The sequence below is a fragment of the Chrysochloris asiatica genome, unplaced genomic scaffold (assembly GCF_000296735.1).
Source record: "Chrysochloris asiatica unplaced genomic scaffold, ChrAsi1.0 scaffold00006, whole genome shotgun sequence".
Classification (NCBI taxonomy): Eukaryota; Metazoa; Chordata; class Mammalia; order Afrosoricida; family Chrysochloridae; genus Chrysochloris; species Chrysochloris asiatica.
The window spans coordinates 31,701,338-31,728,228 of record NW_006408524.1 but is presented as its reverse complement, the minus strand read 5'-3'; the positions used below and the strand labels follow the sequence as shown (position 1 = coordinate 31,728,228).

The 26,891-nt window shown below is 39.8% G+C and overlaps 1 protein-coding gene across 1 annotated transcript in view; it reads left to right on the top strand.

Moving 5' to 3' along the window:
- DNAH11 (dynein, axonemal, heavy chain 11) overlaps window positions 1-26,891 on the top strand; it is a 436,577-nt gene that overhangs the window by 274,418 nt on the left and 135,268 nt on the right. The window contains 5 exon segments of the mRNA XM_006832223.1: window positions 8,587-8,820; window positions 13,320-13,466; window positions 21,421-21,534; window positions 24,988-25,131; window positions 25,758-25,940. Of these exon segments, the coding sequence (XP_006832286.1) occupies window positions 8,587-8,820; window positions 13,320-13,466; window positions 21,421-21,534; window positions 24,988-25,131; window positions 25,758-25,940 (822 nt within the window).

The following is a 26,891-nucleotide window of genomic DNA, read 5'->3' as shown; positions in this document are numbered from 1 at the left end:
GACAACCTGACAGAGCAGTGGTGGATATGTATTGGTAATTACTAGCAATTGGAATGCAAAGGTTGGAAATAAAGAGAAAGGCTCTGTAGTTGGAAAATATGGCCTTGGTGATAGAAATGCTGCTGAAGATTGCATGATAAGTTTTGCAAAGCCAATGCTTCTTCATTTCATCAGCCAAAATAAGGCCAGCAGAATACTGTTGAATAGACCATCAGTTGCTTATATGAAAGTTCAGTCTGAAACTGAAGAAAATATTTTTTAAAGTCTTCAAGAACCAAAATACATATCCCACCAGAATTTAGAGATCATCTCAAGAACAGATTTGAGATGATGCATGAGACACTAGTGAACAAAGACCAGAAGAGTTGTGGGATGACATAAAAAACACCAGAGAGGAAGAAAACAAAGGTCATTAAGAAGTTAAGAAAGAAGGGAATTCCCAAAATGGATGTCAGAAGAGACTCTAAAACTTGCCCTCCAGCATGGAGATGCTAAAGCAAATGGAAGAAATGAGGAAGTAAAAGAGCTGAACAGGAAATTTCAAAGGATAGCTCAAAAAGACAAAGTTCAATATTATAATGAGCTGAGCCAAAGACTTGGTGTTAGAGAAAGCAAAAGGGAAGAACATGCTCGGCATTTCTCAGTTTGAAAGAACTGAAAAAAGAATTCAAGCCTTGATTTATAATATTGAAGGATTCTCTGGGCAGAATATTGAATGATGCAGAAAGCAGCAAAAGAAGATACAAGGAATACACAGTCACTGTACCAAAAAGGAATGGTTGATGCCTGACTATTATAAGAGGTAGCATATGATCAAGACCCAGAAGCAGTGAAGGAAGACATCCAAGGTGCACTGACGGCATTAGCAAAGAACAAGGCTCCAGAAATTGATGGAATACAAATTAAAATATTTCAACTAACTGAGGCAGTCGTAGAGGCTTTCACTCTTCTTTGCCAAGAAATTTGAAAAAGAGCTACCTGGTCAACTGTTTGAAAGGGTTCCATATCTGTGTCACTTCCAAAGACAGGTAACTCAATGGAATGCAAATAAAATTTTGCTAAAGATAATTCAAATGTGGCTGCAGCAGTACATTGAGAGGGAGATCCCAGAGGTTCAGTCCAGATTCAGATGGGAATTTGGAAAAAGTGGTATCATTGCTGACGCAAGATGGATCTTGACTAAAAGTAGAGAATACCAGAAAGATGTTTACCTGTGCTTTATTGACTACATAAAGGCTTTAGATTGTGTGGATCATGACAAGTTATGGACAATAATGGTGGAGAATGAGTATTCCAGAACACTTAATTGTGTTCATGTGGAACCTGTACCTAGACCAAGATGCAGTTGTTCAAACTGAACTAGAGGGCACTAACTGGTTTTAAATCAGGAAAGGTATGTGGTAGGGCTGTATGGATTTCACCATACTTATTCAATCTGTATGCTGAGCAAATAATCTGAGAAGTTGAATTATAATGAAGAAGAACGTGGCACCTGGATTGGAGGAAGACTCATTAACAACCTCCATTATGTAGATGATACAACCTTACTTGCTGAGAGCAAAGAGAACTTAACATGTTTACTGATGAAGATCAAAGACCACAGTCTCCTCACCACTGGACCAATTTTAAACAACATCCATACAAATGGAGAAAAGATTGAATTTGTCAAAGACTTCATTTTGCTCAGATCAACTGTAAACACTCATGGAAGCAACAGTCAAGAAATCAAACAGTGTATTGCATTAGGCAAATCTGTTGCCCAAGACCTCTTTAAAGTGTTGAAGAGCAAAGATGTCAGCTTGAGGACTAAAATGTGCCTGATTCAGGCTATGGTATTTTCAATAACCTCATGTGCATGTGGAAGTTGGACATTGGATAAGGAAGACCGTGGAAGAATTGATACATTTGAGTGTTGGAGGAGAATATTAAAAGACCATGGACTGCCAAAAGAACAACAAAAAAAAATCTATATTAGAAGTACAGCCGAATGTTCCTTAGAAACCAGGATGATGAGACTTCATCTCACATACTTTGGACATATTTTGGACATATTATCAGGAGGGACCAGACCCTGGAGGAAGACATCATGCTGGTAAAGTGGAGGGTCGAAGAAAAAGAGGAAGACCCCTAACAAGATGAATTGGCACAGTGGCAGCAGCAATGGACTCAAGTGTTGCAATAATTTTGAGATTGGCGCAGGACCGGACAGTCTTTTGTTCTGTTGTGCATAAGGTTGCTATGAGTTGGTACTGATTCAATGGCACCTAACATCAATGAGTAGGAACCGACTTGAAAGCAGTTGACAACACACAGGTAAATGTGCATGCTATTATACATGGAGGAGGACTTATCAAAGGGCATTTGAGTACTCTATGGTTATATTGTTGTTGTTAAGTACGGTTGAGTCGGCTTTATCGCATATCAATCCAATATAGGGTTTCCAGTAAGCAGCTAGTTTGTTTGAACTGCTGACCTTGTGTTTAGCAGTCCAGTGCTGATTCTAGAGTGCCATACCAGAAATCTGTGTGTGTGTATATATATAGATATATATGTGTGTGTGTGTGTTGTTTCGTGCATTGAGTCAGTTCTGACTCATAGTGACTCTTTAGAGGGTTTCTGAGGAGCATCTAGTGGATTTGAACTGCCAACCTTGGAATTCAATCTGACCTTGCTGTCAAACTTTGCATACCAGAAACTCCTATAAAAACATGTAGGGGGAACAGCTATGAAAATTTCTTAGACATATCAAAACACCTTGTATGACTGGGTTCCTGGACTTTCAGCCAAGATTCATCTGATGTCACTAATAATATCCCTCGTTCTACATCTTCCTGTGAATTTAGGTTGAATTTCTGACAGTTCCCTGTCAGTGTACTGTGGCAGTTGTTTGAAAGCTAAGGACTATAGTCTCAGGGGATATATAGATCAGTTGGCATAACATAGTTCATAAAGTTAATAGTTTACATCCTAGTTTGTAGAGTAGTGTCTGGGGTCTGAGAAGTTTACAAGTGGCTGTCTGACACACAATTATTGGTCTCTACCATCTGGAGCAAAGTAGAGTGAGGGAAACCCAAGAGTAAAGGGAGAGATTAGCCAGCAGAATTAATGGACCACGTGAATCACAGTGTCTTCTGGTCTGACACCAGAGAACTAGATGGTGCCTGCCTACCACAACTGCCCACTCTGACCAGGGACACAGTGGAAAGTCCAGTTAGAATGGGGTCAAAAATGTAGAACAAAACTCAAATTCATTAAAGATAGCAAACTTACAAGAATGATGGAGACTTAAGGAATCCCCAAAACTATCACCCTGAAATATTATTTTAACCTGGATTTGAAGCTACTTCCAGAAGTCTCCTTTCAGCCAAATAATAAACAATAACACTTGGGAGGAAAGTGCCTTTTAGAGCAGTACACTGTATAAGACCAAACAGGCAACATGTGCCCAAAAGCAAAGATGAGAAGACAAAGAGCATCAGGGACATTGGCGAGATGGAAAAGGGGAACCAAACCTAAGCCAAACATATCACCGTCAAGTCAATTTCAATGCATAGCAACCCTGTGTAGCACAGAGAAGAACTCCTTAGAGACTGTAAATCTTTACAGAAGCAGACAGCCTCATCTTTCTCCCTCAGAGCAGCTGGTGGGATTGAATCACTGACCTTGAGGTTAGCCACCCAATGTTTAGCCTCAGAAAAGGGGAGGCCAGAGTAGAAATGGGAAGAGTGCTGACACACTGTGGGGACAGCAACTAATGACACAGAAAAACATGCCTTTGGATTGTTAGCACTCCTGGTATGGTGCTGCAGATCAGCACTGGACTGTGAACCACAACGTTAGTAGTTCAAATCCAAGAGCTGCTCCTCAGAATCCCTATACAGAATTGCTATGAGTCGACCCGACTTGATGGCACTTAGCAACATGGATTGTTAAATGGGAAACTATTTTGATGTGTAAAAGCCCAGCAAAATGTTTTTGTTTTTTTAAAAAAGCAACTTTAGAAATCACATCTACTTTTTATAGCTTCCTGGAGCTTAGACTTTCTCTGAAACCAGAAGGTTGACAATATTAAATTAAGTTATCCCCAAGTTGTAGTTTTCATGGCTTTTCTGTAGAGTCAGCCTCAGTAGAAGAACCAGCTGCCACATCTCCTGCCTTACTGGCTTGCTGTAGGAGAGGTAGCTGGGTTCCCTTTTACCTACTCATGCCTTCCTCTGTCCTCATTCATCTCTTTCTTTGTCCTGTCAAAAACCATTGGTGATTGTCACAGAATTTTGAGACCCATTAAAACAAAGTTTAGTGAGACAGAGAGAGAGAAAAAAAAAAATGGCGATTGGAAACGCCTCTCAAAGATTGCTGTATTTGATTGTGTCTGATGCCAGTACAGTACTTGATCTGGAAAATTAAAGCTCCCAGGTGAAAAGGCCCAAGCAACTAACAACAAAATACATTCCCCTAAGAAAGAAAGAAACAGAGCCAGCATGCAATTCAGAAATCTGTATGAAGAACTGCAGTTAACACTTGTTGCTGCCCTTTGTAGTGGTAACTAGGACTGCTGTTACTGCTAACTACCATCTCCAATGGCAGAAGGAATGCCCTGAGAATTTACATTGACCACCACCCCTAATCCTCACTCCAACCTTCTGAGGGACCATCAGCTATATATTGGTGGTGGACCCATCTGCAGTTTGACCCACATCCTATAAGCTCAAATCCTTATCATTACTATATTGCACAAGGGCTTGGCTATTTTGAGGAGTGGAAGGAAAACTAAAAAGGAGTGACCAAATTCTAACCACTGATTTTGTGGTCAGAAAGATCTACAGAAAACAGAAATATTTTATAGAAGTGGAACTCTACCCTAGTTCATCAGATTCAAACACTGTGTCCCAGACTGCCTCTAGATTCTTTTTCCACAAGGAAATCTTAGCATTCCAAGAAGCTTAGGCAAGGTGCTAAAATGCACTCATTTTGTGCTTTATGAAGTCTTCTTTATTTAAGAAACCAACCTTACAAACCACAAGCATCTAATTAATATATGTACTACTTTACCAGCTCCAAAATAGCTGAAAGTATAAACAAGACTCCATGGGAGCCCCCCCTGAACGGTGCAAGCTGTTAGTGCATTCTGCTGCTAGCAGAAGAGTTGGGGGTCCAGGTGTAGCCTGAAGTCACTCTGAAGAAAGATCTAGCTATCTACTTCTGAAAAAGCAGCCATTGAAACCCCAGTTCTACTCCAACACACACGGGGTGACCATGAGTTAGAATCAACTTGATGGCAACTACATTTTTGCTTTTTAGTGTAGCAGTTTGAAATTATTAAAAAGTATAGGAATAATTTATGAGGGAATTCTCAACAACTATTATTGTAGGTATATAGCATTACGTGTGATAAACTTTAAGAAAGTATTTCCTTTCCCTTTGCCTTCCATTTGTGCTGCCTTATTTCCTTCCTATCGTGCAATCCTCTTGAAAATTGAAGTTTAAAAATCACAGGTCAGTATTGTCTTTGGTGGGAGTGTGATGGCTCTGTAGGATAAATACTGGACTGCGAACCACAAGGTCGGTGGTTTGAATTCACCAGCCACTCCGCAGGAGAAAGATGAGGCTTTCTCCTGCATCAAAGATTTACAATCTTGGAAACCCTGTACAGGGTCTCTATGAGTCGGAACCAACTCGACAGCACACACCACCAACAATGTGGGCTTGCAAATACGACAGGACTTCATAAAGTAGGTGGAAACATAGAATTAGAAGATAATAGAATTTTTTCATGATATGTTTGATGCCTCCTCTTATCTACAATCCTGATAATACTTACAATATTTGATTTCGTGCCAGTCTCCTAATACCAGGTTTCCATAGGACTCTCTGCTGTCTGGCATAATACTGACCACTAGCTTTCACAAACATTTGACCAGCGTAGTGGTTACGAATCGGGCTGTGAACCACAAGGTCAGCAGTTTGAAACTACCAGCGGTTCCGCGCGAGAAAGATGAGGCATTCTGCTCCCGTAAAGATTTACAGCCTCGGAAACCCTGTGCAGGGTCGCTATGAGTCGGAATCGACTCCATGGCACACAACCAGCACCACCACTACTTGGAGCAGCGGTGACTGGTCCTGCCCCAGAACTGTGTCACACCAAGTAGCAGGAATTTGTTTATATTACTGTGTTTTCATTGAGCCACTCAAGAGAGTAGAAATTAAACACTTTTTCTTAACGTGAGCAAAAAAGCAGTTCCATTTTTGCATTTGTTTTTACATTGGGGTAGCACTGTTTTTCAAAGCGTCTTAGCGGGGAAACCTTGGATTTATCACCATTTGATACTGGCAATTGGCTTATTTTTATTTTTGCCTTCTCCAGGATTGGCTGCTATATGATTCCAAAATGGCATTAACTGGTTTTCATTAAAGGGCCAATTCTAGCAAGAATGATGCTCTTCACTGGGGACTCTAAAAGGCTTCCTGGTGAAAAACCCAGCATTGCTTTGCCATGGCTGCTGCAGCCCAGCAGCCATCTCCCCACTCCCCGCCAAAAAGAAAACTGGAGATAAATGAATGGCAGAATAAATAATTCATGCTAATGAAATTACTGCAATTAGTAGTTCTACAATGACCCTTTTAAAAGCCACAGCTGTTAATGTCAGGAAGTGCTGTCACTGCTGACCTTATCATAAGAGAAAGTGACAAATTGAGAGTGCAGGGAAGACCAGTCATCAAAGAGGTCTGTTCTGGAACGATTAGAGTTTTCTGAAAAACAGTGTGAATTACAACCAGCTGCTCCCTGGCTCTGCAAGTCTCCCATGCTGTGCCATTTTGTTAAGGCTGATAACAATAGTCATTTTGCCCCATTGAGACAAGTTGTCTCAGGCCACTTCCAGCTCTACCGGAAACCACTTCTTCCATTCCCGATTTACAAATGAAACTGTTGTTAAAGAGAGCTTTTCAGGGCAGTCCAGGAGCCTCCTCAAAAGAATCATGATTGGTTAGAAGCCAAGTTTTTGTTTTGTGGGTTTTTTTCTGTTTTGTTTTTTTGTTTCCTTTTAAGGAGGTTGCACTTGGCTGAGGAAAAGTATCTATCTTTTTTGTAGAAAGATAAGTGGACACTTTTAATGTAAGTTAATGCAAGACAAGACAGGAGTGAATTTCTGCCCATGTTTACATTGAAGTCTGACTGTTTTGAAAAATAAATCCCCCGGGAAGAGAAAATGCATGTGGAGTTTGTATAACTTGCTTATAAATTTGATTTTTTTTTCTGTGCCCACTGATTGGTAATACTTACTCTACTAGGAACAAAGAACACTCAGGATTCATGTCACTCTGTTTAACTTCTGCTTTTAAAAATAAGCTTATTTCAGTTAGTAATGAGATGGAATTTTAATGCACAGAATAACCCCTTGCATACATATTTTCAACCCATTTGGGAACTTTTCATGAAAGCCGGGTTTTAAAAGAGGCTGCTCCGGAGCTGGTTTTTTTTTTTTTTTTTTTCACCAACAAGAATTGGCATGTCTCTCCTCACACCTCTGGTTGTGATGTTAATGGCCCAGGTTTGAAACGTGTAACTGCATCACCAGCCATTTGTGAGCAATTTTCCCAAAGATGTCCGTGCGTTATTGACAACACTTTGGTAAATTATGTGTGACTTTCCTAAGAGTTAGTGTAGCTCATTTAATTCATATTAATTGATTTTTCGGCTTCCCTTGATTAATTGAGCCTGGTCCATCTTGTACAGAATGCAATAAATAATCATTAAAATGAGGGAGATGTGACTCTACAAATTAAAAAGTTAACTACTTCAGAAGTCATAGAGGACAAAATGAAAAAAATGGATAGTGGGAAGTTTTCCAGTCAGCTGCAAAGGAGGGCTTTCTTTCTCTATTTTTAAATGGAAATAAAAGCTATCATGATATTGTTCTTCCAGCACTGACTTTTATACCCTACCCCTCCAGATTACTTTTCTATGTTGTTGTTAAGTACTGTCAAGTCTCTGACCCATAATAGGGTTTCCAAGTAGTGGCTGGTGACCTTGAACTGCCAACATTGTGGTTCAAATGACATTTCAAGCTAATGTATGAACCCCCAGTGTCATAAAATTCTGCATTTCTGTTTCTGTTTTTTGTTGTGTGTTTTTTTAAGTTTCAAGTGGCTTTACAGGGTTTGGGGAACTGTTCAAGTAAAATTTCATTTGAAAGCAATACCAGAAAATTCTTCTCAGTGTATTGTGCCTTAATTTCTCCATTTCCTGTTCCTCATATTTGACAGACAAAAATCTAATTGTGAATAGTCATGCATGCTTGTGTTATGTGATGGCTTTTGGCTTTGGTATGTGGAGGACATAAAAATCCTTTGTCTATTTGGCAAGAAGATGGTTAGTATAAATTGAATGCTTTATTATAATCTGGCTAATTGTGTGGATATCTCTAAAAGATTAAACAATTTTTCCTAGACTCTGCTGTAAATTGCTCTGCCTTTAGGGAGGGGACACTACTGTACATTTTGCTGCTGCTTTTTTTTTTTTTAATTATTGTGTTTTCCCTGAGAGTAAGAGTATGCAATATGAATTGCATTGTTTTATGTTTTCAGCTGCTGAACAAAGATTCCATTAGCCTTTTTATGGCACATGTTCACACGAGCGTAAATGAAATGAGTACCAGGTATTACCAGAATGAGAGAAGGCACAACTATACCACCCCAAAGAGCTTTCTTGAACAAATCTCACTGTTTAAAAACCTGTTGAAGAAGAAGCAAGAAGAAGTTTCCCAGAAAAGGGAGCACTTGGTGAATGGCATTCAGAAACTCAAAACCACAGCTTCTCAGGTATGCCCAGAACATATTCTTACCGATGAATTCTATGAATTTTATGAATTCTCTTTAGGTAAAAAAAAGACAAAACAATGCATTTCCTGTTGAGAAAGCATTTGAGCCCATTTATACAAGATACGGTTCAATAGCAGAATTCTCAGCATGCTTACAGGAGATCTGGGTTCAACTGCCAACCAGGGTACCTCACGTCAGTGGGAGTTGGCATGTTGCTATGATGCTGGTGTGGCGCTGTGGGTTAATGCACTGAGCTGCAAAGTCAGCTTGGACCGCAAGGCCAGCAGTTCAAGCTCACCAGCCACGCCTTGGAAACCCTATACAGGGCTGATCTGGGTCAGAACTGACTCAATGGTGCTTAACAACTATGATGCTTAGTAGGTTGTAGTGGAGATCTGAGACTAACAGACTGGGAAGGAAGAGCCAGTGAAACAATGAAAACACAAGGAATCACAACAGTCCAATCCATAAGTGATCATGAGGTTGGTATAGGACTGGCCAGTATTTCGTTCATTTGTGCGTGAGGTTACCATAAGTCAGAGTACACTGCAACTTACAAAATGCCCAGAAAGACCTGGTGATCTGCCCCAGCCAAGATTGTTGCCTGTAAAACCTTATGGGGCAGTTCTCCTCGACTACATCGGGTCACTGTGAATCAGAATTGACTTCAAGGCACCCAACAACTGAGAAAATGTGCAGATGGAGCATACATAGAACACACTGGTATTACTATAGCTTTCCAAGCCTAGAAAAAGGTTGGACAATTACTCTATCAAACTGGTTTGGGAGATACCATCTCTCCTTGGGCTCGCTCAATGGAGAAGATATTGAAGCGAGCAGAGGAAGCTGGTTCCGCTCTCTTGTCTCTGACTTCTTTGGTGCTCTGGGCATATTGGTAGGAATTTTGTCACCTAGGGGAGTCCTGGTATGACACTGTAGGATAAGCACTGGACTGCTAACTGCAAGATCAACATTTTAAACCCACCAGCCATTCCTTGGAAACCCTATACAGGGTTACTATGAGTTGGAAACGACTTGACACTTAACAACAGGGATGGAGCTACAATCTTTGGTCTCAGACTTCATGAAGTGGATGTTACTACTATAGTTTTCATAAGAGGCTGAAAAAGTGTAAGCCACAGAGTGGTGAAGCTGCTGTTTGATTAGTATTACTCTCTCACCCATGTGAGTCCCTGGGTGATACAAATGGTTAAAATTCTTGGCTGCGAGTCTTGGTGTGGCGTTGTGGGTTAATGCACTGGACTGCAAAGCCAGCTTGAACTGCAAGGTCAGTGGCTAAAGCTCAACAGCCGCTCCTTGGAAATCTTCTACAGGGTCGCTATGGGTCAGAACCATAGCCTTCCTTCAATCCTGATACCTCATTCTTATTCATATAATCTGTCTTCTCAAATTAGCTGCTCAGCATACAGGTTGAATCAGTATGGTGAAAGAATATGGAGAGAGTCTGTGGTTTCCTAGTAATATTCTATTGTCTGTTTGTGAACCAGGGAGGTGAAGGTGAGGAGGAAGGAAGAGAGGAAGAGCTGATTCTTGGTGTCTTCCAAGGGCTGCTTGGGGTCTCTTTGTTCTCCCTTGATTAAAAACAGCAGAAAGTCTTTGAAGAAAACGCCCAGGTCTTGATGGAAAACCTACAGGTGATTTCTGCCAGTTAGTGGGAGTTTGCAAGTTGGTGCTGCCACTGCTCTTACCTGCCATTACAACTGCTCCCGAATCTTGGTGGCCCTGTGCACAGTGGAACAAAGTGCTACCCAGATCCTGTGCCCTTCCCAACATCAGCTGTGGATCAAACCCTTATGATCCATGGATTTTCATTGGCTGAATTTTTTCAGTAGGTCACCAGACCTTTTTCCTACTTCATCTTGGTCTGGAACCAGTTGAAACCAGTTCAGCAACATAAAGCATACAAGCCCCCACTGATGGGTGGGGGCTGGGAATCCAACTTGCATCTCTCCCATGAATCACACTGCCTCCCATCTGTGCTTAATATCAGAAGAGTGGCAGAATTAATGAATAGTTTAAAATTCAAATTCTTATGAAAAGGAAGCACGATTTCTGATGTGGAGAGCGTCAAAGCCTTATAGTATAAGATCAGGTTGTGTGGGGAACAAAATGACTTCATCTTGGAACATGTGCTGTCTACAGGTCTGCCTAAAGCAATGCCACAGAGTTGGATATATCCATGCCATTTGAAAATATTAGCATCTAAGCCTCACTGACGTGTATCCGTTACAGTAAGCTGTAAACCCCTTTAATGGTTGTGGAGCACTGTAGGGATCAGCATTGGACTAAGAACCGCAAGGTCAGCTGTTCAAACCTACCAGTGCTCTGTGGAAACCCTGTATAGGGTCATTATGAGTCCAAAGACTCAATGGCACTTAACAACAACAACCCCTCTCTAGACATCAACTTAGATCATCACAGATGGCCTCAGTGACCTTTCTTTATAGATCAGGTCTCACATCCAGGGCTTGAGTCACTTTGGATATTTCAGAACTAACACAGATGGCCTCAGTGACCTTTCTTTATAGATCAGGTCTCGCATCCAAGGCTTGAGTCACTTTGGATATTTCAGAACTAACAGCCTCCTTAGAAACAGAAATTCAGGCTTGAAATACTGTAGTTTCTTCCTAGTCTGTTGGATGACTCTTTTGACTGTAGCCTAACATTATGCTAGTTTCAGAGAAGCAAGCATCTTTGTACAGTTACCCTGAGTTCATACAGAGGCTAAAAATCCATCTACTCTTTAACTTGAATAGTCCAAGGAGCAATCACTGTAACAATCACACCTTTTATCTTTAGGGTTACATAAACTGTAGTGGAATGGAGTTGCAAGATTGCTCACTTATAATAGTGCGATGTTGTTCAACCTGATACCACTGACCTGCCCCTTTAGCAGTTGAGTCAAACCAAGTAGTGATGATTGTTCTTTGCTTTGATAATTTTTTAAAATGGTAGTACTTACACTTTTAGAAAGTAAACGGAACAGAGAGTTAATTATTATGATATACAAAGCTGCTTGTGTGCCAGTGAGTCGGTTTCTACTCATAGCAACCCGATGTAGGATTTCCACAAGAAACTGGTGGGTTTGAACTGCTGATTTTGCAATTAGCAGTTAAGTGTTTATCCTAGCTGAATCAGGGAGGTAGGTCTTGTTTTTCTTTCAAGCGCTCCACTTCTGCTTTTATTTATATAACCCTCAAACTTCCGGAGCCTAAATGGTACATTCAGAATCTACTGAGTTCCCAGGTAAACAAAGGGTAAAGCCATTCTTTGTAACAGGTGAATGTGGTAATGCCCTGAGTAAAGTTAGTTAATGGTTGGCCAAGGAGGATTCCTCGTTGAAGACCCTGACTGGACTTTTGTTCTACAGGTCTCTTATGGTTGTCTGTCGTAGTTCATATTAATTAAGCTGAATGTTTGTGTGCACAGTCATAAGTTAAATGCTATATAAGATCAAATATTAATATTTGAAGAAAACAAATCCAGTTGACTCTGACTGATAGCGACCCCATGTGTCTCAGAATGGAACAGTGCTCCATAGGATTTCCAGTGGCTGATATTTTGGAAGTAGATCACCAAATCCTTCTTCTGAGGTGCTTCTGGGTAGACTCAAACCTCCCATCTTTCAGTTAGCAACCAGATGTGTTAAGTGTTGGTATCACTAGGGACTCCTGATAAGAATAAACTCCTATCTTGTTGTGGCACTGTGGGTTAATGTGCTGGACTGCAAAGTCACTTTGAGCCTCAGGTCTGTGGTTCAAGCTCACCAGCTGCTCCTTGGAAACCCTATACAGAGTCGCTATGGGTCGGAACCGACTCAACAGCACTTAACAACAACAACGACACTCTGAAAATAGGCAAGAGGTATTTAGGACACCTCAACATGTCTAACACCAAACTCACTGCCATCAAGTTGATTCTATTTTCTGTCGACCAAATACCAGTTGTCTAAAGCCTCCAGCCATTTTTGTTGGTGGACGCAAGGCAAAGCAGACCATCTCGAGGCATTTGCTGCTTCAAATGCTTGAGCTGCACAGCAGAGCAGGTGGGGTGGAAGGTGTGTGGTTGGGTGGAGACCTCTGTTGGCATTTCCCGGACTGGATAGAACTGAGCAGATAAGAAAAACTTCTAGTGAGTACTCATACAAACGATTTCTATTGCCCACAAAGCCATTGAAAATGGGTTGCATTTTTGCAAATGGAACAAAAAAAAATCATGGTAGAAAAGGATGTATAAATGTGTTGTTATTGTTAAGTGACATCGAGTCAGTTCCAACTCATACTGAGTTGTATAGGATTTCCAAGGAGCAGCTGGTGGGTTTGAACTGCCGACCTTGTGGTTCACAGTCCAGTGCTCATCCTACACTGCCACAAGAGATCCCTAAATCCAGTTTTTAAATTATTTATTTTTTAAAATTTAATCTGATCTTTGTTTTTTAATCAATTCTGGTTACTTTAAAATGATGACTTTTCGTTTAGGTTGAAGATCTCAAAGCCAGACTTGCTTCTCAAGAAGCTGAGTTGCAACTGAGAAATGTGGATGCTGAGGCTCTGGTCACAAAGATCGGCCTTCAGACGGAGAAAGTGAGCCGGGAAAAGGCCATCGCCGATGCCGAGGAGCAAAAGGTCAGGCGAATTCCACCCATTTAGAGTTGCTGAGCTATATTTAGCAGAAAATAAACCTTTGTAGGTGAACAATTTTGAACAACTTCCTCTCCAGGGAGCGAAAAATCTAAAGAATTATTATAGTTACACATGTAACAGCATTTCACACCATGATTACCACTTGACCTTTCTTTACATTATGCATTTTCCCAACCTTTTAGCTCTTTTAATGATATGAAAGAACAATAAATACTGAGCTCATTCAAGCATATAATGGATGTGGATCTTGAACATCAGTACTATTTGTAATACAGTAAAGGTCACGAAGTCACCTCTGAGGTTTCCAAAGGTTTTGAGTTTTTAGGCAAATTGAACAACTCAGTTGTTAACAAAACCCATTCTATCACTTGGCAAGATGGTTTTAAGATTTTGCATTTTGATCATGCAACTTGAGAAGTTGATGGTTAAACCTTCAGCTAAATTTGTTCTTTTTTTATTCCACTGAAGCCCTGGCACTCTGTATTATTTTATTGTGTCAAAAACAATTGCTTTTGAAATCATATAGATTCTACATGGTTTTGTTTTGCACTTGAGTTTTCAGCAATTCTGAAATAAGTATGGTTTCTTTTTGTCACCTTCTTTTAGCAAAATGTTAGGTAAAAATGGAAGTTACATGTTGAATATCTTCTTATTTTCCAAAGTAAATATCTCCATTAAGATATATAGAGTTAAGAAACATTAGGCTATATAGAGTATAGTACACAGCAATCATTAATATTTATTTATAAAATTGCAGGAACATACACATGTGAGGGAAAAGTTTTGACTTTAGGCCAGCAATTATTTTCAGTGCTTACCTAGCAAAAATCATAAATTTCTAACACTCTCAGCACTCTGGTAGCGTAGTGGTTATGAATTAGACTGCTAACCTTAGGTTGGCAGTTCTGTGGGAGAAAGAAGAGGCTTTCTGCTCATGTAAAGTTTTACAGCCTTTGCAGGATCTCTATGAGGTGGAACCGACTCCACAGCACATAACAACAACAACAACAACAGCAGCAGCAGCAGCCATTGGATCAGTAGTCATTATCCTTGCATTTATACTGGAAGATATTTGAGCTTTTCCAGTGATTTTTGTCATTCACTGATATATAGTTGATTTTTTTTTTTTCTTTTTCTAATGTGTGTTGCACTCCTTTGTCTTTAACTTACACAACCAGACCCACAGCCATCCGGTCGACTCTAACTCATTGCAAAGAAATAATATAATATTGAAAAGTATATTGAAAAATCAAAATTCTAAAAAAAGTTGAAAAATGAAATGGGCATATTAGAAATTGAAGACATTGCACTTTTAACATGGCCAAGAGGCATATAATTCCTATTCCTGGTAGTAAATGGTTTCACTGAGTTTCAGTAAAGTGGAGAACACCTTTAAACCTACATGTATTATTGTATTAATACATATTCTGGTTATAAGCTAATTACTCCCAGGGGATATTTTTCAGGCATTATATAAGGAGCTCTGGTAGCGTAGTGGTTACGAATCGGGCTGTGAACCTTAAGGTCAGCGATTCGAAACTACCAGCCGCTCCACGGGAGAAAGATGAGGCTTTCTACTCCCGTAAAGATTTACACCCTCGGAAACCATGTACAGGGTCGCTATGGGTCGGACCCGACTCGATGGCACATAACAACAACAACACCATCTAAATATGTGATGTTTAGTAATTATTAGATCGTAACCCATCTCCACACACACTGTTTTGTTGTTGTTGCTGTTGCGCCTTCTACTTGGTTCTGACGCATAGCAAACATTTTAGGGTTTCCAAAGAGCAACTCTGGGGTTTGAACTGCCAACCTTTCCATTAACAGTCCAGTGCATATCCCACAGCACCACACCCAGGACTCCATTAAGCTCTATGTTGTTGTTGTTAAGTGCCATCGAGTCAGTTCCTACCTTTAGTTACTGCATAGGGTTTGAACCACCAACCTTGAAATTCAAACTGACCTCGTGGTCTCGTGCATTATCCTGCAGTGCCACACCAGGACTCTATTAAGCTCTATAGAATTAAGAAATTAATCAGGCCCTGTGAGCTCAGATTGGCCATACAGTCGTTCAGCAATGTCCTAGATAATGTGGGACAAAGTCAAAGAGGGTACCTGTGGTCGTCTGCTCATATGATATCAAGGTCTCAGGGTTAATGCAAGAGAAATAATTTCAAAATAATGCTACATAGCTCACAAAGTACATTACCACATTTAATATGATGAAACAAACATTGGGGTTTAGTGATTGTCTTATTATCCTCATACTTTCTGTCAGACCAAGTGGAGATTCAGGTTGAAATCGATGCTTCAGGTTTATAAAATAATTAAAGTTTAGTCCTATCACCAGCCTTGCTAGCAGTGACTTCAAGTGACACAAGCTACATTAAACCTGCAAAAATTTGTTCTTCCATCTTTGTGTGACTCAAGGTCCGTTCCCCCTTCTCCAGTTCGATCCTTCCTGGCACCTACTCAGGAGCCATCTGGCAGAGGAAATTATAAACTGTGGCTTATCGTGTCACTGAGATACACAGCATTTTCACTACTCTAGTATTGTTGCCTGCCTCTTGTCTGTCAGTGTTGTACTGTGGTGACTTGTGTCTTGCACTAGAATACTGGAAGCTATGTCACTGGTATTTGAAATGCCATCAGGGTCACCCATGGTGGACAGGTTTCAGATGAGCTTCCAGACTAAGACACACTAGGAAGGAGGAGAGACAGACTATTTCTGAATATTTAGTCACTGAAAACCTTATGAATAGCAGAGAAACACTGTCAGATACAGTGCCAGAAAATGAGCCCCTCGGGTCGGAAGACACTCAAAATGTGACTGGGGATGAGCTGCCTCCTCAAAGTAGAGTTGACCATGATGACACAAATGGAGTAAAGCCCATAGGAGAAAAGCCCGTGGGACCTTCATTTGCTGATAGGTCACAACTCAAAAGGAAGAGAAATAGCTGTAAACATCCATTAATAATCGGAACATGGAATGTACAAAGTGTGAATCTAGGAAAATCAGGAATTGTCAAAAATGAAATGGAAGGCATACATATTATATTGTCAGGCGGGACCAGTCTCTGGAGTAGGATATCATGTTTGGTAAGGTGGAGGGTCTGGTAGTGTAGTGAAAGCACTAGAATGGTATCAGATGTAGTGCTGGAAGAGGAACCTTTCAGGTTGGAAGGCATTCATAATACAACTGGGGAAGAGCTGACTGCTCAAAGTACAGTTGACCTTGATGACACAAATGGAGTAAAGCTTTCAGGACCTTCATTTGCTGATGGGAACAACTCAGAACAAGGAGATGCAGCTGCAAACATTCATGAGTAATCAGAATGTAGAATGTACAAAGTATGAATCTAGGAAAATTGGAAATTGTAAAAAATGAAAAGAATACATAAATGTCGATATCCTTGTCATTAGTAAGTACTGCCAAGTCAGCTCTGACTCATGGCAACTCTGAAGAGGGTTTCTGAGGAACATTGGTGGGTTTGAACCACCTCTCGTCATGCTTCAGTGCTTACCCTACGACGGTACAACATTACTCCATCCTTATAGGCTTTAATGAGTTGAAATGGACTGGTATTGGTCATTTTGAATCTGACAATCATATGGTTTACTATGCCAGGACTGACAAATTGAAGAGGAATTGCACAGCATGCCTCATCATAAAGAACATTTCAGGATCTGTTTTGATGTACGACACTGTTTGTTGTTGTTAGGTACCATTAAGTTGGTACTCATTCATAGTGATGCTTTGCACAACAGAATGAAACACTGCCAGGTCCTACACCAATCTCACAATCTTTACTCAACCTGAGCCTGTTGCTGCTACCACTGTGCTAATCCATTTCATTGGGGATCTTCCTCTTTTTCTCTGACACTCCACTTTGCCAAACATGATACCCTACTCCAGGGACTGGGCCCTCCTGATAATAAGTCTGAAGTGTGAGAGATGAAGTCTTGCCATCGTGGTTGCCAAGGAGCAATCTGGCTGTACTTCTTCCAACATAGATTGGTTTCTTCCTTTAGCAGTCCATGGTCCTTTAAATATTCTCCTCCAACACCATAACTTAAATGCATCAATTCTTCTATGGTCTTCCTTATTCACTGTCCAACTGTTACGTGCATATGAGGTTATTGAAAATACCATGGCTTGGGCCAGGCACACCTTAGTCCTCAAACTGACATCTTTGCTCTTGAACACTTTAAACAGGTCTTGTGTTTAAAGATAATTTAATTTCTTGACTGCTGCTTCCATGAGTACTGATGGTTGATTCCAGTAAAAAGTCTATGACAACTTCAATTTTTTTCTGCATTTATATGGATATTGTTTATTGTTCCAGTGATGAGGGTTTTTGTTTTCTTTACAATAAAATGCAACCCATAATGAAGGCTGTGGTCTTTGATCTTCATCAATAAGTATTTGAAGTGCTCTTTGCTTTCAGCAAGCAAGTTTATATCATCTGCTTATTGCAGGTTGTTAATAAATCTTCCTCCAATCCTAATGCCATGTTTTTCTTCGTGTGATCCAGTTTCTTGGGTTATTTGATGACCTTAAAGATTGAATAAATATGGAGAAAGAATACAACCCTGACACATAACTCCCCTAATTTTAAACCTTTAGGTATTCACTTGTTCTTTTTGAACAACTGCCTCTTGCTCTGTGTACAGGTTCCTCATGAGCACAATTAAATATTCCAGAATATTCATTCTCCACAGTGTTGTCCACAGTGTGTCATGATCCACACAATGGATTGCAGTTGTCAAAAACTTCATTTTGTTTGTATCCATAATCAATGTTCATGGAAGCAGCAGTCAAGAAATCAAGCAACATATTGCACAAGGTAAATCTTCTGCACAAGACCTCTTTAAGGTGTTGAAGAGCAAAGACGTCAGTTTGAGGAGTAAAGTGTACCTGACCCAAGCCATAATATTTTCAGTAGCCTTATCTGTATGTGATAGTTGGACAGTGAATAAAGAAAGAAGCCCATTAAAGAATCAATGCATTTGAGTTATGGTGTTGGAGAAGAGTATTGAAAGTACCATGGACTGCCAGAAGAACAAACAAGTAGTGTTGGAAAAACTAAAAAATCAGAATGCACCTTAGAAGTCAATATGATAAGACTGCCTCTCTCATATTTCTGGCATATTATCAGGACCAGTCTCTGGAGAAGGAAGTTATGCTTGGTAAATTGGAGGGTCAGTGAAAAACAGGAGACCCCAGGGAGAAGGAGTGGCATAGTGGCAGCAGCCATGGACTCAAGCGTAACAACAATTGTGAGAATGGTGCAGGACTGGACATTATTTCATTCAGTTGTTTATTGATTTGGTCACTGTGAGTCTGAACCAACTCACCAGCACCTAAAAGCAACAACACTGTTGCTGCAGTAGTCCTGGTGTGTCACAGTAGTATGAGCACTAGACTGCTAACTACAAGATTTGTGTTTCAAACCTGTGAGCCCAGTCCTTGGAAACTCTACACAGGGTGACCTTCATCTGGAATCAACTTGATGTAGTATTATTGCAAGGAGCCCTGGTGGTGTAGTGGGTTAAGCATTGGACTGTTAACCACACAGTCATTGGTTCAAATCTATTGTCACCTGCTCCATGGGAGAAAGATGAAGCTGCTTCTATAAAGATTTAGTCTTGGAAACCCAGAGGATGAATGAGTTGTCCTCTGTCCTACGGTGTTGCTATGAGTGGGAATTGACTCAATGGAAGTGAGTTTGGTTTGTTGTTCCAAGTAGCCCTGCTGGCAGAATGGTTAAGAATTCAGCTGCTTTTACCATAAAGTCAGTGGTTCAAGCCTACCTGGAAGAAAAGTCCTGGTGATCTGCTCCCTAAGAAACCTAACAAACCATATGGGGCAGTTCTCCCCTTTCATATAGGGGCACTGTGAGTCCAAATGGACTGGATGGCACACAACAATAACAGTATTGTTGCATTGTAGGCAGAGAAGCATTGACAGTGAGAAGTGAGTTGACCAACCTAGAGTATGTTTTTTGGTTTTGATGTGTGGGTTTTTGTTTTTTCATTCACGGTTATATGATTTGGTTGGGTTTTGTTTAGTTTTCATGTAATAATTAAGATCTGTTTATAAAAATTACCCAAAGGAATAATACTCCATTAACAGTTGTTAAGTGCTGTTGATTTGGTTTCGACTCACAGCAACCCCACATAGGGTTTCCAAGGAGCAGCTGGTGGGTTTGAACTGCTAACCTTGTGGTTCGCAATCCAGTGCTGAACCTCCAGAGCCACACCAGGAGTCCCCATTAATACTAAAGGAGTGAAAAAGGGACAAGTGCAGCTCCCCATCCCATAAAAATGTCACTTAACTGTAGAACTCTTTAAATACAGTAATAAAACCTATTATCTGAGTCTAACTTAAAATCATTTCTTAAATGATGCTATTACAAATTGTGCCGTCATAGTGTGGCACTGTAGTATAAGCCCTGGACTGCTAACTGCATGGTCAGCCATTCCCAGCCGCTCCTCAGAAACCCATAGGGTTCCTGAGCGGTAACTGACTGTATGGTACTTAACAACAACAACAACAACATTATAAATGGCAACAGACAGCATTTTTTGATTCATTATATCCTTATGCAAAAGAAACAAAACCGAGGCAATAACTGACTCACTTGCTCTCTCTAATCTGTAACATGTTTCCTAGAACCAGGCGTACCAGGCATTCACAGAACTTTCATGGCCCATGTTCTGCTGTCTCAGGGGCTGTGGTTTTAGAGTAGTCCATAAGCGAGCAGAATTTTCTTATTTACATTAATGGTAACTGTATATGTATTGTCAGGAGACCACATATCTACACTGAACCAATTATGTTCATTAAAAAAAATACAGTATACAGTAAAAGAATGGTTAATCAAGAGAAGGGTAATAATTGCTAGTACAGCTGTAGTGGACAACTTAGTATGTTGTGAAAAGTGTTTAATTTTATGGTATAGTTAAACCTGTTCATTCCAAACACATCTGAAGAAATGCACTTTTATTTACATCTTTTATTCCACAATTGCTCCCACGGCAGGAACCATTCCTCATGGTAATTGTGCCTTGGTGCCCAGTGCCACAGCTCGGAACCTCAGTTTTTTGCTGAGGGTTGACCATTTGAATTCTGTAGACATCCTAAGAGGTGGAGGGTAAAAGCTCCTGCTCTCCTCTTGTTTGGGTTCCAGTTGATTAGCATGGCTTCTCTGTGACTATAGAATAGATGTTCATATCAGGAGGCTGAACCAGTACCATCTCGTGAAGATGGTGCCACTGAACCCCAACGTTCTAGTGGTCCTCGGAGTCGTTCCATTACGGAAGGCAGGCCTGGCCTGCTGCTTCCGTAGTTTCTTACCAGGTCCTTAGAGGAACAAGTAACTAGTCATTAGAATCTTTCTGTTTATGGCTAAGTATGCAATCCATGACCTCACAATACAACAGTATCTTCTAACCAATTGAACAAAAGAGCTTCACATCTGGTCTTAAATTCTAATCAGCACAGTTTCTAAGCAATTGGTAGCTCAATTTAGATAACTGAATTCTAGCAAGAATATTTTGTGGGCTAGGTTATTAAGCCAGTGTGAATTTTTGCTTGCCCAGGAGTCACTGAAAAAGAAAATTGAAGAACTTGAATTTATTAATAGTATCACCTTATCAATAAACTGGTCCAGGCTCCTCTTGGAGCATTTTGCTATCTGATTCAGTTTGTGTTGGGATTTCATGATTATGTATATTGTGCATATACAAAGCTTAATATTATATATACACTGTAGGATAATTAGTAAACTACAGATTTCTTACCAGCTTAATATACAGATAAACAACTTTTAACAGTGATTCTGAGTCAGCCTGTATTCTTCAGTAGAGAGATCTAAGATGGTAATCTGTGTTTGTCAATATGTGTGTTTCTTTCCCATCTAAATAGGTGGCAGCCATTCAGACCGAAGTATCCCAGAAGCAGAGAGAGTGTGAGGCTGACGTACTCAAGGCAGAGCCTGCGCTTGTAGCAGCTACGGCTGCACTCAACACACTCAACAGGGTAAAGATTACTTGGCTTGTGCGTTTCCTCAAAATAACATTTAAGGGCAATATAATTTGAAAAACTAAGTTGGAAGTATATAGCCTTTACAGCCCAAATGGGTTTTTGTTGTTGTTGTTTTTTTAAAGAAAGAACCCTAAAATACTCAAAACTCTTTGTTAGAGATTAGCTTCTTTACTACCCAGGGGTCTGCACTACCCTTCCTCAACAAGCAGTTTCCTTCTGAATACCTCCAACATCATGGGATTCACTCCTGTGAAGAATAAATAATAACTTATTATTATTTATTATTTTTTAATTTATCCTGTGAAGAATAAATAATAATCCAAATGCAAGCGTAACGACGATGGTGAGGTTGGTGCCGGACCGGGCAGTGTGTTCTTCTGTTGTGCACAAGATCACTGTGAGTCAGAACCAACTTGACAACACCTAACAACAACAACAACAACAACAACAACAACAAAAACAACAACAACTTGATCCACCTCCAGTTTTTCATAGCATGGGGTGCTTTAAGAATTAGGTGATGGATTCTTTGTTACATCTGAATTAAGGTACCAGGATGTTAGCTCATACCATTTCTCCTAGCTTCATGTCATTAGTAAGACCTCACTGAGCAGTAAAATTATTTTACAATTATCCATGTTCTTCACAAGGAGGCAAGTGAAACTGTGGGCAGTGTGATCCTAAGGGCGTATGGAATGTCCTATAGATGGTCCTAGGGCTCTCCCAGTTCATGGGGGAAAATCTCAGAAAATAGCCAGGCCTGGGATTCTTACGATTGAGCTTCAAAGAGAAAAGGAACCAGACTTTCATTGTTCTAAAAAGAAATGCTCTGTTTCTTTCCTTAATATTTTGAATAAAATAATTTTGACTGTGAGCAAAAATCTACATGGATGGTTCATATAATATTGTCATAGAACTAAAAAGTTTCAAACAAAAAAAGATACAACGATGAAAGATCAGCTACTTTGCTTTCAAATGCTAGGTCCTCTGCTGCCATGAAAATGATATTGTTGAGTACTGTTTAGCAACATGGGAAAATGTTCATGGTATATTAAGTGAATAAAATAGAATATATTATATGACTTATTTGTTTAAGAACGTGCATGTAGACATAAAAAAAAAGAGTGGAGAAAATTCAGTAATAACTGGCTGTCTCTGGAGAACGCAATTTTTACTTTACTCTGAGTCTCTTTTGGGATAATGGGCTATTCACTTTCTTCTTCATGTGTCTATAAATTCAAAAATGTTCTCCTAATGTCCTTACTCAAAGTAAATTAATGTATTAAAGATATGAAGCTGAGCTTGTATTTACAAATAATCATATTTATAAATGATGACAGAATCCTGCTTAACCAGCTTTCAATTGTCATTAGCATTTTTAAAGTTTTGCTTTTGCTTCTAACTCAACTTTGACTTTCAGACCCTTTTCATTCTTCACAAAAATTTCCCAAGTCAACAATTTATGTTAACAGTGCAGAATGAGCTCCAACATTTGAAAATGTTTTAGAAGTAAGAGAGCATTACTTTATACTAATTCAAATGTCCAATAAGGTTTTAGTAATAATGTGAAGCTAGGAGAAATTTTGTGGGCCAAAAACCTGGTATCTTTGTTCTAACCATTGTCCTTTTTATGCGTGTCTCCCATGATTGTCACAGGAAATACAGTCATATAGTTGTATACGTGCATCAGACAATGCCCAGCTGCATGATGCCCATGGTGCCATAGCGTTATAGTGTTGTTGTTGTTAAGGTAATAAGAGAGTTTAGAAATCCCAATTGTAGCAGCAGACATAGCAAACTCAACACGTGTGTGTACTCCATGTCTGTTGTATACAAAGCGATTGTGTTGCCAGTGTGTAATGGTACTTTCCATACAGTATCCCCTGTAGCTTTTCTAAAGATAGGTAGTCCCCAGATCATAATTACAAACGAATCCCCATAGATCTTTATTATATTAAAAATTTGAAGTGCAAGCCATGGTTCATAATAAGAAACGGACCCTGCTTTGTGATACACATTAAAACATTGTTATTATTATTACTGTTTTATTACATCAAAGATGTTTTAATATACTTGGAAGTGTTTCTTTAATGTTTTTTATACACAGAAAAGCACACTGCTTTTGTTGTGTGCAGTGGACTAGGAGCTGACTCCTAGCTATCCTGTATAGCATTTCCTAGCACTGCTGTTGGGTTTGAACTGTTGATCTTTTATTTACCTGACCAGTGTTTATCCTGCAGCACCACACCAGGGCTCAGAAAGGTACACTATAGTCTATATACCAAGACAAACATTTCACTAACTGATATTAGATATAAACCATAGCTAACAATTCTGACCTACATGCAAATTTGACTTAAAGACAGACATGAATAGAATCATTTGTAATCTGAGGACTGCCTCAGTGGACAAGCCACACAGTGTCCCATTTCACAGAACTTACCATCAACGTTAATCAAGTGACACATCTACTTCTTTTTAAAAAAAATTGTGTATCATGAACACAATGTTGTTAAGTGCCATTGAATCAATTACAACCCATAGTGACCCTGTATAGGGTTTCCAAGGAGAGGCTGGTGAGCTTGAACCACTAACCTTGAGGTTCAAACTGACTTTGCAGCTCAGCGTATTAGCTCACAGTGCTACATCATTTATTATAGATCTTGATTAATTCCTGCCCCCAGGTGTCTTCTCTAATGAAAACCATTAAACAAGACTCTGGTCTGAGTTGGTTGTGGAGGAGGGAAACTGTAGGTTAGGACGATGCAGGCCCCTCCCAATTGGGAGCCATGGTGATATAATGAAAGGTATTTCTTGTGAGTGTACAGCAGCAGACAAAAAGGAGCTAAGGAATTATGTTTCTGAGAGGACTTGCTTAAAATGCAAATATTTTATGTAGGTGGGGTCTCAAACTCTCAACACTCACCACCATTGAGAGGATTCTGACTATATAGAGTTTCCAAGGCTCTAAGTCTTTATAGAAGCAAAGTCTCATCACTCTCCGACAGCGTGACTGGTTGGTTTCAACTGTCAACCTTGTAGTTGGCAGTCCAGTGCTTTTCCTATGTACAGCACCACCCAGGCTCCTTTGTAGGTGAGGTGGAGGGGGTGGTTGTGTGCCACTGAGTCTGTTCTGACTCATAGTGACCCTGTTATAAGGTTTCCAAAGCTGGTAAATTCAAACTGCTGACCTTGAGGTTAGCAATCCAACCCTTAACCCACTACATTACCAGGGCTCCTTTTGCAGGTGCAATAGAGCTCATTAATACCATGAAAGTTCAATGGGGTAGACTTTGGGTCCCACAGTGGAGACCTTGGGGCAACAAACTGTTAAGCCAAGAGTGGTGTAAACATGAGACGTGGAAGCCTCCAAAGCCCAACCTGACAACACACTAATTTTCTCAAGGCAGCCCTGACCCTTGTGTCTGTGTTTGCTGATTCCTTCAGGTGAATCTCACTGAGCTGAAAGCCTTCCCCAACCCACCGAATGCCGTTACCAACGTCACTGCAGCTGTGATGGTTCTCCTGGCTCCCAAGGGTAGAGTGCCCAGAGACCGCAGTTGGAAAGCAGCTAAAGTCTTCATGGGAAAGGTACAGAGAGCCTGGGAAGATGGAAGTCCTGAGACTCTCAGTACTGTGTTCAATACTGTGGTTATGCTTGATAGCAAAAGATGTTCAGGTCAAAAGAAATCTTCTTTCCTATTTGCTGAGTGTAACTGGCAGCGCAGATTTATAGTTTTTGTTTGCTAAGTTGGAGGTTAGTTTGGGGCTATGGCAAATGTAAGTCAACACCAGCAGCAGTTGGAAGGTTGCTAATTATTTGCAAAATTATGAAAGCAGTTAAGTGTAGGAGGGAGAAAATTACATGGATTTCTTATGCTGGTAAAAAGTGTTGCTAATGTACAAGAAGGTGAAGCAAAGGCCTCTCTGGTATGTGTTTTTCTTTTTTCTTTTCTGTGTTTCTTTTCTTCAAAATGTGAATACCTCCTGTGCAGGGTCTGAATATTTTACCCTGGGATAGAAGGGATTTTAAAAGTGTCCATTGCTAATTCTAACTTCATACTATAAAGACTGAAAAAGTCAAACAGTAGGATAAATGCAGCTTGCCAATTTTGCCTTTGTAATGTGAGTCCTAAAAGCTGATTTTAACTTTTGCACTTGGAATTTTCTCTGCAGCCAAAATGGGTTCATTGCAGTAAGTCTTTTTTGCTTTCCAGGTTGATGATTTCCTGCAAGCGTTAATTAACTATGACAAAGAACACATTCCAGAGAACTGTCTAAAAGTGGTGACTGAACAGTATTTGAAAGACCCAGAGTTCAATCCAAACCTGATTCGGACCAAATCTTTTGCAGCTGCTGGTCTCTGTGCCTGGGTCATCAACATCATTAAATTCTATGAGGTATCAGTTCTAATCTTAGGTCAGTCACTAAGTACCATACACATAACAGTTTCTAGGTCAGAAAAAAAAAAAAGGGTAAAAATAATTTGCTATTTAGTGTTTAAATAAAGTGTTAGAGTAAACAATTCTACCTAGAAGGATATATAAAATGTTGAAAATGGTATTTTTATTAATAGTACAGTGATTAGCTAATTTCTATCAAATCTCAGCAATTAATTTCTTTAGAGGAACACTTACTGCATTTATGAATTATATTTATTAACATTTAAAATATTCCTTTCATGTTGACTTGAAGCAGCTGTGAGTCTGAATTCATACCCAATTAACTTGATTCTCTGTTCCCACTGCAAAGACCCACAACTTCTTTATTGCAGGTTGTAGTGAGATGATAAAATAACCTTTCTTTTTCACTTTAATATTTATTGACAGGGAGCCCTGGTATTGTAAAGGTTAAGCACTCAGCTGCTAACTGAAGGGTTTGTAGTTTGAGCACACCCATTAGTTCTGAGAAGGAGAAAGACCTAACAATTTGTTTCCACAAAGATTATATCCAAGAAAACATTATGGAGCATTTCTACTCTGTCACATGAGCTTGTTATGAGTAGGAAGTCAACTCAGTGACACCTAAAAACATCTCTGGTATTTAATGACAGATAGCTTTTTTTTTTTAATTGGCCTGGACATGATCTATTCCAAAAGTTGCACTTTGAGACAGTATAGAAAGAGATTAGTATTTCATGTAGCTATTCATTCATCAAATATCTATTGCCTGTCACCTGGTCCCAAGCATTTTGCAAAGGACTCAATATTAGTAAAACAAAAAATTCATGGTCTTGGCCTTTAACTGTCAAGAACTGTATTTGTTTTGGTTTAACCACTGTATGGGAAAGTGGTACGGTATGTACTTGTTGTTAACTGCAGTCAAGTCGGCCCCTAGCTCATGGCCACTTT